The following is a 16,135-nucleotide window of genomic DNA, read 5'->3' as shown; positions in this document are numbered from 1 at the left end:
CACTGTTTCCTGAGTGAGACAAATGAAGCTGGAAAGAAATAATAACGAAGTGGCTAAGGATACGTACATCCGTATCTTCTGCGCGACTGGTAAAGGTATGGACCGAGGAGAATAAGCGAAGTGCGCAACGCATCTGCGCATGCGTGGTCAAACAGCAAAAATTCCAACTACCAAACTCACACCGCTCCCATTGAATTTCTTATACAGTAGCATTAGCGGACTGTGAAAGTTAAGGCTTACAGGGATTATGTCAAAGGCTTTAAGCCTTAAGCGACGCATACAATAATGACAGGTGCGCACGCGTATGGATATATTTGCGCATTCTGATTGGTTGGTAAGACATGACGTCACCGGGGAATACCATCCATATCTTTAGAATGGTCTCTATAGATACGGGTCCGTACCCGTAGCCACGGCCAAATAATAAAGTGTCTATCCATACGGTATTGCCCCAGTTTTGTTCAGGGTTGCCACAGTGGATCCAGTACAGATCTGCGTTGGGATTTAGAACAAATTTTACATCGGATACCCTTCCTGATGCAACTCCAGTTTTACCTGCAGAAACAAACAGACTTGGCCTTCCTTGGTGGTCTCCCAGCCATATACTAACAGGAACTACTTTGGTACTTGTGAGATCTGATGGGATCAGGTGCACACAAAGCAGAATGGCTGCACTTGCCTGCGCTAGTGTAGTGATAAGATTTTTATTATTATTATTATTTAATTAAAAAGATTCATTTCAGTATCAGTGACAGATCTAGAATATCCTACTTGTGCATTACTAATGTGGATACCCGAAATAGTCTTAACAATACACTTTTCCAAGATTCCCTAAGGCATGGATTGTCTTAACTTTAACTATCACATGCAGTGTAGCAGCTGAGAAATCTGTCATATTGCAAGACAAAGAATCAGTTTGTGGAAATTTTCACTGAAAAAGTAGCAAAATTGTTTGTTGCATCATTATATCCAGTTTAAAAGCCCTGGATGTGATGCCCAGTTAGTTGCCAATTTTACCTTCATTTGAAAGCTGGCAAGTACATTCACAAAATAGATGTCCATTTGATGACTTGAAGTACTAATTCATGTGGATGTCAGTAGAGCTGCCACAAACGACTATTTTGATAGTTGGCTAGTCAGTGATTATTTTTGCGTTTAGTCGACTAGTCGGATCATACGTAAATTGCAGTTTATCGCATTTTATCTGTATTGATACCATTATCGATTCCGCTTATCAATCTGTTGATTCCTTAATGATTCCCTTATCGATACCTCCTGTGAATTCTCTATGTGCTATGAGTAGGCTTTACAGGTTTTCTATGTCAGCAACATTTTATTGAGTCTTAAAGTAAATAAATATGAAATTGGTCACTGGATCCTTGATCTCTGGACATAAATAAACTTTAATTGGTGGATCCTTGATCTGTGGACATAGATAGAAACAAATCTGTAGTTTTTGTCAAAAGCGTTTCCTTTCAGACATTAATGGCATGGATGTGTCTCCATACATCTGAGCTGAGCTCAGCTGGCTGCTGGAGTCTGCAGGTCTGCAGCCATACAGTCTTGAGCTGCTGCACGTCAGCCAGGATGTCTCATTTTGGGAGGAAAAAAAAAGCATTTTGATCGATTGCAGTTTATTGTTTGTATTACAGTGTTTCGAAATCGGCGTCATTTGATTTAAACAGCGATTTGCTTTGAAGTTATTAATTCTGAGTGGACTCTGTCTTTCTAATTTGACTCAGCGGCCCAGCGTTTAGAGCAATGGAACAGGGCGATTCTCGTTTCTTTCTCACAATAAGACAGGAGTCCCATTTAGTCACTTTAATCTGCACAAAAGTGACTCACCATTGACATATTTTAATGGCTTTGAGAGGGGTTAAGAAGCGGAGTTGCAACTTCTGAAGAGGAGCGAAGCAAAGATCCAACGAAGCAGTGAATCGAAGCACTGCTTCATTGGTTCAAAGCAAATGACTCGTTGATTACTAAATTAGTTGTCAACGGTTTCAGTAGTCAACGTAGTCGTGGCAGCCCTAGATGACAGTCATTTCAACACATTCACAGTGCTTTGTGGGATTTCCCTCAAACACAGTTTTCTGTAGAGTAAGGTTAGTTTTTTAGTGATTTGACACAACTTAAATCAGCTTACTGTAAGATTTTGGCTTCTGTCAACACGACAAAAGTCAAAAGTTACCCTCACAGTGCTGCCAACCGTCCTGCATTGGGTGGGACAATTCCAGTGTTTATCTATGTCCCGCATCCCGTACGAGTCTGTGCGGGCTGCCCGTTAGTCCCGCATTTGTCCCACATTGGTAAATCCAAATGTTGGCAGGTATGCCATCTTTTCTTACCTGTAATAAATTTTTGTGCACACATACTTTTTCAGACTTTTTCTATCAAATGCTCTCTGTGCCCTTTTCTGAACATTTGTATAACAACATAAGTGGGCAATTTTTTGCAGTCTTTCCTATGAAAATGTCCCTGTTGTAACTGTTGCTGCGCCAGGTTGCTATGTAGGCCAACCAGACTTTGATGACACACCGTAACACAAAGTATTTGACTGGTCTGTATTATAAAACCTAATCCACGCAAATGCACATTGGAAATAAATTTTAAAAAATGCTTGCAGTCTGTGCTTGTGAATGATCTGTTTTACATTTTGTAAAGACGGCTGCACCGGGTTACCCAGGAGCTCAAATGATTGTGACAGCACACTTCTCTGTCAGTTTAGCTCAGTGATCCCAAATCAAGTGAAACAAGACAGTAGTCCATTTGCCACCCCAGTGCCTCCAATAAAGAACCTGTGAATTATTTATAGTATACTTTTTTGGTGGTTTTACAATCACATGGGGTTCCTGATATGTTTTAGCTGGGTTCTCCTCTGAACAGCCTTGGGGATTTTTTTTAAATATGTAAATTAGGATGAAGCTGGAGCATGTGGAGGGAACCCACACAAACACGGGGAAAACATGCAAACTCCATGCAGAAAGGACCAGGTCAGAAGTAAACCTGTGATCTTGTCACTGTGAGGCAACAGTATGAACCACTACTAAGCCACCGTGCTGCCCACAAACTAAATATGTTGATGATTAATACATATCCTCAAATTTATAGCCCACTGGATGGAGTTCAAAGTTACTGAATATGTCTTTGACTTCTTGTACATCAGCCATTAAGAAATGTAAACAGCAGACTGATGTAGACAGTCTTTAAAAACTGACTATACAAGAAGTAGACTGAGGGAAGCGACCAAGACACCTATAACAACTCTGAAAGTGTTATAGGCAGGCGTCTGTGGGCATAATTGTGGGTAGTGAAACTTTAAAAAAAAAAAAAAAAAGTCTTTTTTTTTTCATCAAAGGACAAAACAAACCACCAGGACATCACTTACAAAGAGCAAACACAATGAAGGTGCAATCAGGTAGGTAAATGTGTCACAGCCTGAACCTTCACAAATATCCAACACCAATACACCAACCATAGGCCCCTCCAAAATAATAGCAATTAAAAACAAAAAAAGGACAGTGCAACTTTTGCCTGTTGCAACACCATTCACAGCTTCATGTCTGTGATGTTTCGAGGGTAGCGGAGTGCTGCTTTTAAAAACTGATTTCCTCAAAGGAAGCATTGATAAATCCATTGACATTTTTACCCAGGAACATTCCGAAGTGGAGCAGAGAAGGATTTTGGATAAATCTATAGGATGGAGACTTGCATGTGCCTTATAGCAAACAGGTTGAAATTTCATGTTGGTGTCCCAGGCTGTATTTAGCCTGCCAGCCTTTAGGTTTTAATTGACAATATGGATTGTAGCTTTTACTGACCCCTTTCTTTATCCACTGTAGGACGGAGAAAACTACGGCCTTCCCGACCTCGTACTCCTATTCTGGAGGAGAAAGAGATTCCACCACTGGTCCTTCCAGAGACATCTGAGGATCTCTTAGTGCCAAATGAGGAGCTTCTCAATGCCGTCTCCATCTACGAGGTGCTACGGAACTTTAGCACAGTGCTGCGGCTCTCCCCTTTTCTTTTTGAGGATTTCTGCGCAGCACTTGTCGGCCAGGAGCAATGCACTTTAATAGCAGAGACCCATATTGCCCTGTTGAAGGCTATCCTGCATGAAGAAGACACCTCAAATACCACTTTTGGTCCCACAGACCTCAAGGACAGCGTCAATTCCACTCTGTACTTTATTGATGGCATGACATGGCCTGAGGTGTTGCGAGCTTACTGTGAGAGCGATGAGGAGTACCATCATGTTCTGCCATACCAGGAGGTGGACGAATACCCCTATGGTACCCTGGAGAGTAAGATAAAAGTTCTGCAGTTCTTAGTGGATCAGTTTCTCACCACAAACATTGCTCGTGAGGAGCTGATGTCTGATGGTGTCATGCAATACGACGACCACTGTCGCGTTTGCCATCGCCTGGGTGATCTGTTGTGCTGTGAGACTTGCTCAGCTGTGTACCACTTGGAGTGTGTGAAACCGCCACTGGAGGCAGTTCCGGAGGATGAGTGGCAGTGTGAAATTTGTGTGGCACATAAGTTGTCTGGTGTCACTGACTGTGTGACAGAGGCACAGAAGAACAGGCCCTACATCCGCCAGGAGCCCATTGGATATGACCGCCACCAGAGGAAATATTGGTTCTTAATCAGAAGGATTATTGTGTAAGTTAGGAACCTTTCTGTACGTCTACCTGTTCCATTTGATTTTCTTTGTTCTGTGTCAATCTGTGTCCTAAAACAGGCAGAATGAATTTGTAAGTTGGTAGCAGCACCAGGCAAAGTTTTGTTTTACACTCAACAAAAATATAAATGCAGCACTTTTGGTTTTGCTCCCATTTTGTATGAGAAGAACTCAAAGATGTAAAACTTTTTCCACATACACAATATCACCATTTCCCTCAAATATTGTTCACAAACCAGTCTAAATCTGTGATAGTGAGCACTTCTCCTTTGCTGAGATAATCCATCCCACCTCACAGGTGTGCCATATCAAGATGCTGATTAGACACCATGATTAGCACACAGGTGTGCCTTAGACTGCCCACAATAAAAGGCCACTCTGAAAGGTGCAGTTTTATCACACAGCACAATGCCACAGATGTCGCAAGATTTGAGGGAGCATGCAATTGGCATGCTGACAGCAGGAATGTCAACCAGAGCTGTTGCTCTTGTATTGAATGTTCATTTCTCTACCATAAGCCGTCTCCAAAGGCATTTCAGAGAATTTGGCAGTACATCCAACCAGCCTCACAACCGCAGACCACGTGTAACCACACCAGCCCAGGACCTCCACATCCAGCATGTTCACCTCCAAGATCGTCTGAGACCAGCCACTCGGACAGCTGCTGAAACAATTGGTTTGCATAACCAAAGAATTTCTGCACAAACTGTCAGAAACCGTCTCAGGGAAGCTCATCTGCATGCTCGTCATCCTCATCGTGGTCTCGACCTGACTCCAGTTCGTCGTCGTAACCGACTTGAGTGGGCAAATGCTCACATTCGCTGGCGTTTGGCACGTTGGAGAGGTGTTCTCTTCACGGATGAATCTCGGTTCACACTGTTCAGGGCAGATGGCAGGCAGCATGTGTGGCGTCGTGTGGGTGAGCGGTTTTCTGATGTCAATGTTGTGGATCGAGTGGCCCATGGTGGCGGTGGGGTTATGGTATGGGCAGACGTCTGTTATCGACAAAGAACACAGGTGCATTTTATTGATGGCATTTTAAAGAGATACCGTGACGAAATCCTGAGGCCCATTGTTGTGCCATACATCCAAGAACATCACCTCATGTTGCAGCAGGATAATACACGGCCCCATGTTGCAAGGATCTGTACACAATTCTTGGAAGCTGAAAATGTCCCAGTTCTTGCATGGCCGGCATACTCACCTGACATGTCACCCATTGAGCATGTTTGGGATGCTCTGGACCGGCGTATACGACAGCGTGTACCAGTTCCCGCCAATATCCAGCAACTTCGCACAGCCATTGAAGAGGAGTGGACCAACATTCCACAGGGCACAATTGACAACCTGATCAACTCTATGCGAAGGAGATGTGTTGCACTGCATGAGGCAAATGGTGGTCACACCAGATACTGACTGGTATCCCCCCCCCCCAATAAAACAAAACTGCACCTTTCAGAGTGGCCTTTTATTGTGGACAGTCTAAGGCACACCTGTGCACTAATCATGGTGTCTAATCAGCATCTTGATATGGCACACGTGTGAGGTGGGATGGATTATCTCAGCAAAGGAAGAAGTGCTCACTATCACAGATTTAGACTGGTTTGTGAAAAATAATTGAGGGAAATGGTGATTTTGTGTATGTGGAAAAAGTTTTAGATCTTTGAGTTCATTTCATACAAAATGGGAGCAAAACCAAAAGTGTTGCGTTTATATTTTTGTTGAGTGTATTTATTCACATAAAAACATCGTCAGCGTATCTCAGAATTTTGTAAGTCTTTGTGGGGTGATTGCAATTCTTGAATTATGCCCAGAACCCTCATATTTTTTTCTCATGTCTTTTAATTAGTAAGATGGACGCTAACAAAGTTTCAGCTAATTAGTGCACCCTCACAATTTCAAATGCCCAGATGTCAGAAGATATACACGCTAGAGACTTGGGTTTTGGTATCGTTTTAAAGCGGTTTTCAAGCTCTATAAATCTCTGTCTTACATCTTTTTCATAGCTTCAACCAGAAGAAAGTTTCAACAAATTGAAGACTCAAGTCACATCTTGTCACAGGAGTTCAAAGCAAGTAATATACTGACCATAGCTACAGACTTACTAAGCTACCATACCTAGTTATCAGTTGATAACATTAAATATCATGGTAAAGTTTGCAATCTGTCATTTTGGCAGATGTCTGTGCTTAAAACATTGCTGCTAATCAGTTGTTTTGCACCATTGTGCTGATTCACCATTGCGGCAGGATTTAAATGATCACCCATTCTACAGGAAAAATAAGTGAGAATTGGTAGAACAATACATTCTGGGCAAATTCGGCAAGTGGTGATTTTTAAAGCATTTACATTGTTTAGCTTAGGCATGGCCGGTATGAGATTTGGACAGCATGATAACTGGGGTCAAAAATACCGTGGTTTCACGGTATTATGTATAGCTTTAAAATGTGCTTTAACAACATTATGACTATTTGCATATGAAGCGCGCGTGATTCAGGCGCACTAATTGACACGTCTACCACTACGAGCACTATACCACTGATAACTTTAAAGAAAATACCAAAATGATAGTCTCTTACACATTTAGTATCTCCCCAGTGGGAAGCATGTCTTACTTGCTTAGGGAGAAAGGTGGCTGGAATAAGGTCTGGAACTCTGGATGCTCAATACTTGGCCCAGCTTCACCAACCAAGTGCCTGGAATAGATGTATTTGTCCTTCTTGACATGTTGGAGAAATTTGGTCGACCACAAGCATGACTCGAGTCCACCTCTTGTACTTCTCAGTGGTTTCAAAGATGGGATAAAGTTTACTCCTTCCATGTAATCCTTTGCGGGTATCTTGAATGGCTCAGAGTCCGACACAGGGCAGCATGTCCGCCAGCATGTTTTGAGTGTAGTTTTCACGTCACCTCTGTGGATTGGGCACGTTTTAAGCTGCACAACAGACTCCCAACTGCCGCTGCCCTGTGTAAAGAGGCCCAACTATCAATATTTCCTTTCTAATACTTCACATTAACAGATGTGTTTCTCAGATATTAATGTACATGATGCATGAGTTGTGGATTTATACTGATATAGTTAGGGGAAAAACAAGTAGTTAAACCCCCAGAAAATACAGGAGAATGCACCAGTTAATTGAAAATGCCAGCACTTCAGTGATTATTATTTAACTGTTTAATTAAGCAACAGCCATTTTTTGTAATTGATGAATCATTTTGAGTTTTTTAAATTTTTATTTTAATGTCCAAATTCTCTGGTGCAGCTTCTTAAATGTGAATACTTTCTGGTTGTCTGGCAGTGAAATTAATATCTGGAGTGTAGACAAAATAAGACATCTGATGGCATTATCTTGGGCTGTGTAAAAATGACATTTTTCACAATTTTCTGCCAATTTGTGGACCTAACAACTAATTGATTATGAAAATAATAGTTTGTTTCAGCCCTAGATTTGATTTGTAATTACTACTATATTTATTGACACTTATTTTTCATCAGTTTATATCACTGGGCATGAATTAAAGCTGCAAGATTTTGGATGAATGGGAATCACGATTTTCTTGCTTAGAAATGAAGTCACAAGGTTGAAGATTGTGTGACCTCAAATATTTGGGAACCATTGTGTTAAAGGAAGACAAGCGTGTTTTGTTTTGTTTTAAACACCTGTACCTTCCTGAGCTGAGGTGGTCTTTGTATTTTTAGTTTGTAAAGTTAAATGTGTTTAGTGACTCTACAGCACAGAGTTCAGCTACTCGCCCACTCTTGTGTCCATAGTGTCAGCCCACTTCTCAACGCCGCTTGGTGTAGGTAGTTCAGCCTGCCAGGCTTATGTCTTCTTCACCCGGCGTGCAGCCTTGCATGCTCCTCTAGCTACACAGTGGCATCAGAAGTTCTGAAAGTAAATGGTTAAAAAAAAAAAAAAAAAAAATGCCAGAGCACAGTTACTACCTGTGGGGTCGGTTTAAAGTGAGATAAAGCTTGTTGTGGTAAGAGCTTTTACCAGCACTCTCACTGGCTTTACTTTATTTCTTCATCACATGGTCTAACTGTGCTGTCATTAGTCAGGGAAGAAAATCGGAACACATGCAAATTGTCATTAAGAATATAAATTGCATAGAGGCATGAATTGAGATTGTGATTATAATACAAGTAATCCTGAAGCATCACACCTGAGTTTGCTGTTTGTGTTGTTTTGTGCAGTGGCATGTGATGGTGATTGTACCTTTCTCCCACCTTGAACAACTTCTAAATGTCAACAGGAACAATTTATGATCAACTGTGACTGTAATGAGACTGAAATTGCTTTTTGCCTTCTGCCTGTGTTGAAATATTTATATTATAACTTTAAGGCCGAAATGATTTCTCAGTTGAGTCATAAAAGTCCTTCATCTTCAAGGAATTGTTTTATGTATGGGGCACCAGAGGATTGAATGCAATGATTATATTTAGTTAGTTTAGTGATGACCCAAGATATTTTATATATATATATATATATATATATATATATATATATATATATATATATATATATATATATATATATATATATATATATAACTCTCTGTAAATAAGGAGCTAACTTCTGTAGTTTTTTAGTTTTTGGTTTGTTTGGTTGTTTGAGCAGCTGAGTAGAACAAGCTGCCTTTGTAGGGCAGTCAGCATATAGCCACATTATATTGCCATCATTTGACAAAATACTGCTTTTTGTAACAGCAGTCTACAGTCAGTCCCTCCAGAAATTTGCAATGCCATGGTTTCAATTGTTAATTCAACTGTGTATGTGTGTGTGTGTGTGTGTGTGTGTATGTATGTATGTATATATAATATATATATATATATATATATATATATATATATATACAGTAGTGTTCAGAATAATAGTAGTGCTATGTGACTAAGAAATATACTCAAAACCTGGATTAATCTTTTTATTGTTACATGGGAAACAAGGTACCAGTAGATTCTCACAAGACCAAGTATTCATGATATGCACACTCTTAAGGCTATGAAATTGGGCTGTTAGTAAAAAAAACATAGAAAAGGGGGTGTTCACAATAATAGTAGCGTGGCATTCAGTCAGAGAGTTTGTCAATTTTGTGGAACAAACAGGTGTGAATCAGGTGTCCCCTATTCAAGGATGAAGCCACCACCTGTTGAACATGCTTTTCTCTTTGAAAGCCAGAGGAAAATGGGACGTTCAAGACATTGTTCAGAAGAACAGCATAGTTTGATTAAAAAGTTGATTGGAGAGGGGAAAACTTATACGCAGGTGCAAAAAATTATAGGCTGTTCCTCTACAGTGATCTCCAATGCTTTAAAATGGACAAAAAAAACAGAGACGTGTGAAAGAAAAGGAAAACAACCATCAAAATGGATAGAAGAATAACCAGAATGGCAAAGGCTCACCCATTGATCAGCTTCAGGATGATCAAAGACAGTCTGGAGTTACCTCTAAGTGCTGTGACAGTTAGAAGACGCCTGTGTAAAGCTAATTTATTTGCAAGAATCCCCGCAAAGTCCCTCTGTTAAATAAAAGACGTGCAGAAGAGGTTACAATTTGCCAAACAACACATCAACTGGCCTAAAGAGAAATGGAGGAATATTTTGTGGACTGATGAGAGTAAAATTGTTCTTTTTAGGTCCAAGGGCCACAGACAGTTTGTGAGACGACCCCCAAACTCTGAATTCAAGCCACAGTTCACAGTGAAGACAGTGAAGCATGGTGGTGCAAGCATCATGGTATGGGCATGTTTCTCCTACTGTGGTGTTGGGCCTATATATCGCATACCAAGTATCATGGATCAGTTTGGATATGTCAAAATACTTGAAGAGGTCATGTTGCCTTATGCTGAAGAGGATATGCCCTTGAAATGGGTGTTTCAGCAAGACAATGACCCCAAGCACACTAGTAAACCAGCAAAATCTTGGTTCCAAACCAACAAAATTAATACCTTGCAGATGTAAAGAAATCATGAAAAACTGGTTATACAACTAAATACTAGTTTAGTGATTCACAAGATTTCTAAAAAAGCACTTTGAACATAACAGTTTTGAGTTTGTAACGTCAACAGCAGATGCTACTATTATTGTGAACACCCCCTTTTCTACTTTTTTTTTTTTTTTTTTTTTTTTTTTTTTTTTTTTTACTAATAGCCCAATTTCATAGCCTTAAGAGTGTGCATATCATGAATGCTTGGTCTTGTTGGATTTGTGAGAATACTGAATCTACTGGTACCTTGTTTCCCATGTAACAATAAAATATACTCAAAACCTGGATTAATCTTTTTAGTCACATAGCACTACTATTATTCTGAACACTAGTCTGTATATGTATGTGTGTGTATATATATATATATATATATATTATAATTTATCTATCCCTATATGCAGGTATATAGAGAAATGTCTGTCTCTCTTTATATGTATATTGGTTGAGTTCTTTGTTGACTTAATTGCTGAAATCCTGGCTTCTGGAGGGTCTGTATCATCTTAATAGCAGACATGGGTTGAAGATTGAAACTTTGGGAAGCCTTTGTCAAATTTTAATATTTTTTGCTGTAAGTTAACTTGGCTGTTTTCAGACTGACCACAGTGCCCATTTTTTCATCACAGAATGCTACTGTGAATAAAGACCATTACATTTTACACAGTGGCTGTAGTGACCGACCCATTGCCACATACCAGTGGCTTCATTGAAGGGAATGACATCACGGTGCCTAAATTATTTCAATCATGCTGCTTCTCTGACATAAAGTCACAACCGCCATTTGACTCAGTGAACGTGCTATGATAAGAAATTATAGGTTAAATTCCTCGGTGATACACCACTTTTTACATGCCTTTTCTGCGTACTGACATGCAGCATTTGAAATTGCAGTAATGTTTAAATGAGATATTTGGGTTAGAACTTAAACTTTTTTATATTTGTCATGTACATGTAACTCGGTGGCAACAAAACTGTCAGTTATTCATTGTGTGGACTAAAGATAATGTAAAAGATGTCTGTATTGAGAGGCAGAAATTGTCACTGATTGTTACTCCTATGTCTAAAATGGCACCTTTTACATTTATGTGTGCAGAGATGCTGCAAGAACCAGGTGTTAAGGATTTTGTGGTTTTGAGTGACCCTTTAACTTCAGTTAGAAGTTAGTCCTCCGCTAACATTAATGGTATTTAATAGTCAGTGCCCCAAAATGCATTGTGTCTAGCGTAAAATGGTGTTTTGTTCAAACTGAATTATATTGCAGACATGGATATGTGAATGACATATTTTTAGTAACAATAGCTTAATGAAATTGTATCACAACTAATGTAATTGTGCACAAAGAGACAATTTTGTAAAATCTGAGAACCTGTCCTGTTCTGATTTCTCAGTGAGGAAGATGGGGAGCATGAGAAGAAAAAGATCTGGTGTTATAGCACCAAGGCCCAGCTGGCAGAGTTGCTGGAATGCCTGGACAAAGAGTACTGGGAGATGGACCTCCATGCTACTCTGGAGGAGATGAAGGAAGAGCTGCAATCTCACATGGGCATCACAGAGGACCTCACCAACAAAGCCTGCGGCAGCAATAAATCCTACCTTACAGCTGTCAACGGTACACAATTTATACTTTCCCCACACCCCTAACGTTAACATTCATTCTCTATACAGTTAAGATTTTCCAAAATATTTTTCAGCACTTGTCATGATTTTTCTTGTACTTGTCACAGGAGTAGATATTAGCACTGGCCTGACAATCCAATGGTATTTTGGCGGCTTTGGGATAATGCATATTTCACTGGGCAGTTAGGCCATCAGAGAAGTCTGCGTTCACGTTTTTCTATGTAGACATGATATACGCTGCTTCAAAGTTGTCATGTCCGGAGAGCAACATCACTACCGGAGACACATTTTTTCTTCTGTCAAAGAAGTACACGGTGATCATGCAGTAGTGGCTTTCTGTCAGCCATGCTGCTTTGTTTATGAACCAGCGGCTGCTGCGTCTGATGTCATTATGCTGTGCGTGCTGCATTCATGTTCAGCATGTAAAATTGTCCACTCTCCCACTCTCTCAAGCATATTGTTGTGTTTAAGTACAGAAACATGGTACCGTTTGATTTTACATGAACCGATACTCGGTAGTACCAATGGAATTTGGTCGGTACCAAATTTGGTACCTATCCCTAATTAGACCCAAGCTTAGCCTGTTAGCTTTAGCTTGTTTGGTGACTGTGAGGTTGGAGCAAAGAGCAGCCATGTCTATTGTTTCTGAAGCTATGCTTCATTGACTAAGTAAAAGTTAGTATGACAAACTGAAATACCTGGAAGTGGGATGGAGGGTGTAAAAATAGTGAAATCGTTTTTTGTTTTTTTTTCCTAATTGAGGTGGAAATAACCCTATTTCATTTATTTTGTTGTGATTACATTACCCAAGGCCAAAATATGGCCATTGGGTATTACGAAGACTTTGCGTCCATCTGCTCATCTGTCTGTGCTCTGCATAAGTCCAGTCCTATTACTGCCAGGGTCTTCAAATTCACAGGGACCATTCTTGGGACACAGACCTTGGACAAGTTCAAAGATGGCTAACCTTGACCCATTTGAAGAGGTCAAAACTTCCCATTGTTTGCTATTTTATTCTCATACGTCCAACGGTATTTTAGCATTGCATTTTATTTATTTTGTTTATTTAATTGTTTGATGTATTTATTCATGAACCTGTTACATTACAGTGCCTGTAACAAGTATTCAACCTCTTGGGCTTTTAAAATTTTTTTCCCTGCCGCCATCAAATATTGCCATTGGATATTGCGAAGGCTTTTCGTCTATCCGTTCATCTGTCCATCTGTAAATGAACCCCAAGGCATATTCAGTGACTTTGAAATGTTTGTGTATCCATCTATAAATGTGATGATTTGCATTATGATTAAGGGGGCCAGTAGTTACACAATCTGTCATTGTGGCTTTGATAGTTTTATTTCATTTATATTATATTGTAGAGATTTGTTTTTGGTTTGATTACAGGAATAATCTTAGAAATTTTATTATAGGGTAGCCTGCATTCCACTTTTTCCTGAAATGGAATAAAGATATAGATATAAATATAAACAATGCTAAAGTACCCTCAGCTGTATGAGCATTGTGTTAAGGTTAGCCATCTTTGAACTTGTCCAAGGTCTGTGTCCCAAGAATGTTCCCTGTGAAGTCCTGTTTTGTGCAGTGGCATGTGATGCAAGAGTCTGGCAGTAATAGGACTGGACTTATGCTAAGCACAGATAGATGGACAGAAGAAAAGCCTTCGCAATACCCTATTGCCATATTTGATGGCCTCGGGTAAAAACTGCAAGAAGGAGACTAGTGATGGAAGCCAAGACAAAAGTTTACCATTTCACAGAGTAATGAACCTTTCATTCTTAAGATTATTGAGGCATTAGAACTTTTTCATTAGTATTCTTATTTTTACAATATTGTGAATGTCAAATATAACAAATATGCACTCAGGTGCAGTCAACAAAAACAGTTGTTAAATAAATAAAGGGACTAAACTGTGGACATACAGATTAGATCAGATAGAACTTTATTGATTCCTTGGGAAGACTCCTTCAGGGAAGTTGAGGTTCCAGCAGCATTGTATAGCAACACACAGGATAAGAAGCACACAGTGTCAAAAGTGAAGGTGAAAGCTCACTGGCTTTTGTCTGTCATTTGACTTTAAACCCAAAATCGAAAATGTCTCTACAGCAGTGGCATTGTGGAGTGCAGCTTTGAAACGGTTCTTTTGGACTTCTGAGCTCTACATAAGGGTTCCTACCCTTATCTGCAGTACTCTGATGTGATGATAACAGTGTAAAAATACTGTTGCCTGTTTCATCAACATTTTCTGTCAGACTGCAAGAAACTGTTTTGTCGCCCCTCCTCACACTAAAATTTTTCATAACCAATCACACCAGCTTGCATTTCTGTTTTATATGCTATCATGTATTCAGCTGCCTCTGGTAGTATTTTGGATACAGAGAATAGTCTGCATTGCAAAAGAAAAAAAAAAATTCTTTGAAAGCCACTGCAGTGCTTTTTGTCTTTTCTGGCTTTATGCGCTTAAAGTGATTTATGGCTGTAGTGGTGTTTTTCCATCTGTTAAGCTGGCTGCTATTGCTAGATGAGCGTGTTGCCCATACATTTCTTTTTGAGCTGTTAAGAAAGCATCAGTTGAGTGAGGTATTGTTCTTTAAAAAGAAAAGACAGCCTAACCTTTCTTGAACAACTGTGTAGTGACAATATTGTCTGGTGCAGGTGTTGCGACAGATGCTTTTAGTTGAGATATTGTTTAGAATATTTGTTCATTTGTTTCATATGTCTAATAAGCGGTTTAGAATGATTAACGATGGCTGCATCTCACTATAGCCATTTTTGACAAAATTTCATTTATCTCTGCCAACGAAGTTGGGTGGAGGTTGTTTTCACCCCTTTGTTTGTCTGTTTGTGAACAGTCTGTAACTCACAATTTTTCATATATATGGTTATGAATTTTTGCAGAGGATTCATATCCTGATAGGCAAGAACTGATTTAATTTTCAAGGTCAGTTCAAAGCTCAAAGTCAGGACAAATCTTGGAAAAGTGGAAAAAAATACCTATCCTTTAACATTGAATGATTTTTCATAAATTCATAACTGTCAAAAAGATTGAATTTGTCACATAATTGAGAATGGTATCCTTTATCGACTGACAAAGTTTGATCCTGATCTGATCCAGATGACACATTTCGTGGCCATTTAAATTTAACATTGAAAACCCTGTTTAATGTATATTTTACATTATATCTTAATTAAACATGCCTCAATCACTCTCATATTTGAAAGTGAGGTGCAGACTGGCACTCACTATTGCCTGACAGTTTCATCCAGATTGTGGGTTTTGTGGATATTTTAATTGAAATATTATTTGAAAAGCCCATTTGGTGTACATTTTGCATTATATCTCAATCAAAAGTGCCTTAATCACCCTCATTTGTGACAGTGAGGTGCAAACTGGCACTCTCAGTGAATAGATTAAGTTTGATGTGCATCTGAGCCATATTGCGGATTTAGTGGTTATTTGATTTTGACATTGAAAAGCCTTTTTGATCTCTATTTTGTATTGTAGCTTATGAAAAGACATCTATAACAGCACTTTGACCTTGAAAGTCTTTTCGAAGGTAAAAAATTGTGGAATTGGAAACTCATGTTGGCGGAGGTTTATGTTCTACAAGCGCAGTGTTGTAATTTAAAGTTCTCACAGTTTTATGTAATCCTGTACCTTTTTAAAGTAAAATATGAAGTCATTATTTAAAAAGCTGCAACAAATAATTAATTCATTAATCAACAGTTAAATTAATCAACAATTAACCAAATTCTTTAATTTTACCTAATTAAACGTGAATATTTTCTGGTCTATTTTGCCAACCGTTTACTCCAATCTTGTAGTAACCTGAATATC

The 16,135-nt window shown here is 39.3% G+C and overlaps 1 protein-coding gene across 8 annotated transcripts in view; it reads left to right on the top strand.

The window, feature by feature from the left end:
• bptf (bromodomain PHD finger transcription factor) overlaps positions 1–16,135 on the top strand; it is an 82,899-nt gene that overhangs the window by 1,595 nt on the left and 65,169 nt on the right. For all 8 annotated transcript variants that reach the window (XM_034190125.1, XM_034190127.1, XM_034190124.1 and 5 more), the window contains exons 2-3: positions 3,843–4,665; positions 12,057–12,277. In XM_034190125.1, the coding sequence (XP_034046016.1) occupies positions 3,843–4,665; positions 12,057–12,277 (1,044 nt within the window). The remainder of the gene's footprint in view (positions 1–3,842; positions 4,666–12,056; positions 12,278–16,135) is intronic.

The sequence above is a fragment of the Thalassophryne amazonica genome, chromosome 16 (assembly GCF_902500255.1).
Source record: "Thalassophryne amazonica chromosome 16, fThaAma1.1, whole genome shotgun sequence".
Taxonomy (NCBI): Eukaryota; Metazoa; Chordata; class Actinopteri; order Batrachoidiformes; family Batrachoididae; genus Thalassophryne; species Thalassophryne amazonica.
Note: the sequence above shows the minus strand (reverse complement) of the source record. Positions and strands in the feature narration are given on the sequence as shown.